Here is a 3,915-nt window from a genome sequence, read left to right on the forward strand (position 1 = left end):
TTACTGAACAAATACAGCATTGAAATAATCACATGTGCAACTTCACTGCCACTTCTCTGCATACTGAATGACATTTCAAACTCTAAATCTCCCCCCAGGATGAGACAATATAGTTTACATTGATATGCTGTGATGTTGATAACACCAATAAAATAAAATAAAATAAAAATAAGGACACAAAGTGCGCTGCTGCTGGAAAAGTGCATGATCCAGGTTGTTTTAAACATGAGAGGTCCTTCATAAGTGCTTTGAACTAAATCATAAACCATCATGTCATGACTGCTTAAGGGTGACCACAAGATGTCAGGCCAGAGTCTCTTTTGAATACCTAATGCAAATATTTTTGTGTGAATTTCCACTAGCAGTTTGGCTTTGAAAAGTCTCTAAAAACATTAGTTTATAAAATTCACTCCTTTTTTTTAGAAAGTGGTGATCTCATAGAAAAACAAGTTAAAGTTCAAACTGGATGTGGTATTACTGGAACATGACTTCATGTTCAAAGGCCCCAGTGCCACCTTCTCTCACTAAGAAAGGAAATGTAACTCTCCATAGTTTTCTGGTTCTTTAATGGCATATATATATATGGTTTCATAAAGAATTGTAACATCTGTAGGAATTTTACATTGCACAAAAGGTTGTTAACAATGGAAGAGGGTTCTTTAGATTATTAAAATGTTTTTCACTCTTAAAAAAGGAAATGGTCCTGTTAAGAACTGTTCACTGAAATGTTCTTTGGCATCACTGTGAAAACCCTGTTGAAAGCTTTATTATTTAAGATTGTAGATGCATTGTTATGTTGTTGCTAGGGTGTTCTGCGTGGTTGCTAGAGTATTTATAGGTGGTTGCTTGGGTTTCGATAGGTTGCTAAATAGTAACTTACTAGCCAAAGTCAAAAAGGCCTACCACTTTGAAATTCTTCAATTCTTCTAATGGTTTCTTTATGGCATCACTCCACAAACCTTTTAGAATCTTTATTTTTAAGAGTGTAGATGGTTGCTTACTAGCCCATATTTAAAAGAGCCCAATCCCAAATCCCATAAATTGTATTCTGGTCTCAAAATATGGTCTGAGAAATTTAAGATCCATATGAATGAAGTGATACTTGTCTTAGTATAATAAAGTATTTTCTCCTTTAAATATTTATTACGTTTGGGTTTTGCTTTATAATGCATATCACACCTGTCACTTTATTTTTCATCAATGCTTTGAAACCTAATTGAGAATTCACTAATAATTAAATTCATCAATTTATCTCTACAAAGCAAATAGAAGATGTTCCCAACAGCACAAATGCTTGTACTTCTTGAGTTAACACTTCAGGAAAACACACATTATTGTCTTACTTCAGAATCAATTAAGTTTCTAAAAGCTTTTATTATTCACTTCTGCCACGGTGTGTGTGCTTCAGAGCGATGGAGACGCACACTCAGGCATTTCTCCGTTGTATTTGCTTTAAATTAGCTGAACAAACCCGAATCCATTCAGTCTAATGCTTTTATTGTAGCCCCCTTTGTCAAGTCGCAATTTGTTCGTTTGCGTTATCTAAATGAGAGTGTTTCCCATTAGTGTGGGACCAGAAGAATCTAAATGCTTTATGACATCACATTCCACTATCACCCAGCAACCTGGGCAGCTGTCAGTCAACCATATGAGTGGAAGGAGAGTTTAAAAAGAGCGCTTGGTTTTTCCAAGGGTCCAGAACCCGAATCACAGCTACAAAGAGTCACTCCGTGAGCAGAACACAGAGGTTTGAGATGAGACTGTGTGAGCTGCACTGTTATTTGGCCCTGTTGGGTCTGTCCCTTGTGCTGTGTGGTCGCTGTGCTAACTCACAGCTAGAACCGGACCTGGACTTCCGCCATCACAGACTTCTGCAGAGAGCAAGAGCGACTGGACAGGCTACACAGGTGAGTCTCAAACGAACATTGACAAAATATGGCTTGTATTTATCTCCTGGATTCTAGTTTTCCATTGTCTGTATGTTCAAGGCTGCCAATGAAGCTCACATTCAACTAGCTATCAATTATTAGTTATGAATAAAGGATTGTCCCTCCAAAAATTGTCATTTACTCACCCTCATGTCACCCCAAACAGATACAGACCCAATTTCTTCTGTGGAACACAAAATAAGCATTTCAACAGTCTTTGTCAGCACGTTCAATGTCAAAGGAGTCCAAAACAACACTGGACCCCATTGACTTTCATTGTATGGATAAAAAAATTCTTCTTCGTTCTGCAGAAGAAATAATATCAATATAATTTTAGAACGAGGTGAGGGTAAGTAAATAATGTCAGTTTTACATTTTAGGTGAACTATTGCTTCAAACAAAGGGATTACACGTATTTCAGTTTTAGGTTGCTGGAATGCTCAGTTTGTTTAATGCGCTAGTTCACTCTGCTTTTAATAGACATTTAAATGGGAAACTACTACGATCCTCATCTAATTCTATAGGAAGACATCATTCCTTCCAGTCCCTCTTTCCCTCAGTAATGTAGCCCACACACATTTCTAAATGACCCTCTTGTTTTTCTCATTTACGTCTTTGCAAAGTAAATGCATTATATTTTACTATACAGGAACGCAGAGTTAATGGAATACATTTAATTCTAATCAAACACACATTCCACTATAAATACAAAATGGCTTTTCTCTTTTAGACTCTCTTTAGACCTCATGTATACGTTGATCTTAATGAATGTGCATGATTAGTTTTACTAGACACTGAAATGTTGATCCCATCACGTTTTAACATTTTTCTCAGGACTTTACAAAGGGAGACGTCGAGAAACTCCTTTCCCTGCTTTCCATCCCTGAAATGGAGATGCGCGAGAAAGGCCTTTCAATGGCAGGCGAAAGCGAGGACCTGCGCTTGGAGCAAGAACGCTCGGCAGAAAGTTCAAACCAACTGCCCACCCGGGTACGCAAAGAGGGATGCAAAAACTTCTACTGGAAGGGCTTCACTTCCTGCTGAGGCCCTCGCTTGAAGTTATTTAACATCCTCTCAAATCTCTTGCTAAGCTAACCGCTGTGGTCAAACCACAAGTTAATTGGTTCTGTCAGTCAACTGACTCAATGTAAGTTAATAAAACACAAAATAAAAGAAACATTAAAATAAAAGAGCATTTTGTTGTGGATGATGTGATGGTGCATAGCCTACATTTATAATGCTATCTTTTCTCTGGACTATATTTGTGTGGGAACATTAACATTAATGATTTGTGTGTGTATGTGTGTGTGTGATTGTTTATGTAATGTCACAATGGTGATTAGTGGTAATTGACAAGCATTAGGGATCATCCGTTCTATTAAACATGGTGAGAGGCACGACACACCAATATGATTAAGAATGACAGATGAGTGAGAACGACGAAAAACAATCTGTTCTAAATGTTTGTGGACAACCCCCTTCACCTTTCCGCCATTAAAAGCCACGTGTCCGCATCTCCAGATGAGCATGCATTGCTGAAGGAACATCTATGAAGGGAACAAAACTCAAGCATCATTTGCTCTCTTGGTCTCTCCGGCGCACACACTTCAGTTTGATGTGTTCTTCATTAGCATGTTATTGGCAGTGAAAACAGACACTGCTCCATGACTCCAGCTCTGTCCCTTGAGGCTCGCGCACGAACGCGCAGACAGGGTGGAAAAGGCTGTTAGTCAGATGTAATTGTTATTTAATTATGGTCCTGAAAGCACCGCAAATATTTCGACAGATATGGACTGTTTGATTAGCAAGCCTGAGAAGAGACTTTCATCAGGCATTATGAACGGTTCTCTGCTGCTGTGTTTACCGAGTAGACATTTTCACAGTGTGTGTGTGTGTGTGTGTGTGTGTGTGTGTGTGTTTACGTGTCATTCTGACACTTATAATTTTAATGAGCTTGCATCAGAATAACCATATGTGCATACGTATA

General features: G+C 38.3%; 1 protein-coding gene across 1 annotated transcript; it reads left to right on the forward strand.

The window, feature by feature from the left end:
* The first annotated feature begins 1,689 nt into the window (after positions 1 to 1,689).
* On the forward strand, positions 1,690 to 3,118 carry LOC128028972 (somatostatin-2). The gene is made up of 2 exons (XM_052616388.1): positions 1,690 to 1,907; positions 2,763 to 3,118. The coding sequence occupies exons 1-2, from the start codon at positions 1,755 to 1,757 to the stop codon at positions 2,970 to 2,972; spliced, it is 363 nt and encodes a 120-aa protein (XP_052472348.1). The 5' UTR covers positions 1,690 to 1,754; the 3' UTR covers positions 2,973 to 3,118.
* The last annotated feature ends 797 nt before the right edge of the window (positions 3,119 to 3,915 follow it).

Source organism: Carassius gibelio, chromosome A15, assembly GCF_023724105.1.
Source record: "Carassius gibelio isolate Cgi1373 ecotype wild population from Czech Republic chromosome A15, carGib1.2-hapl.c, whole genome shotgun sequence".
In the NCBI taxonomy this organism is placed as follows: domain Eukaryota; kingdom Metazoa; phylum Chordata; class Actinopteri; order Cypriniformes; family Cyprinidae; genus Carassius; species Carassius gibelio.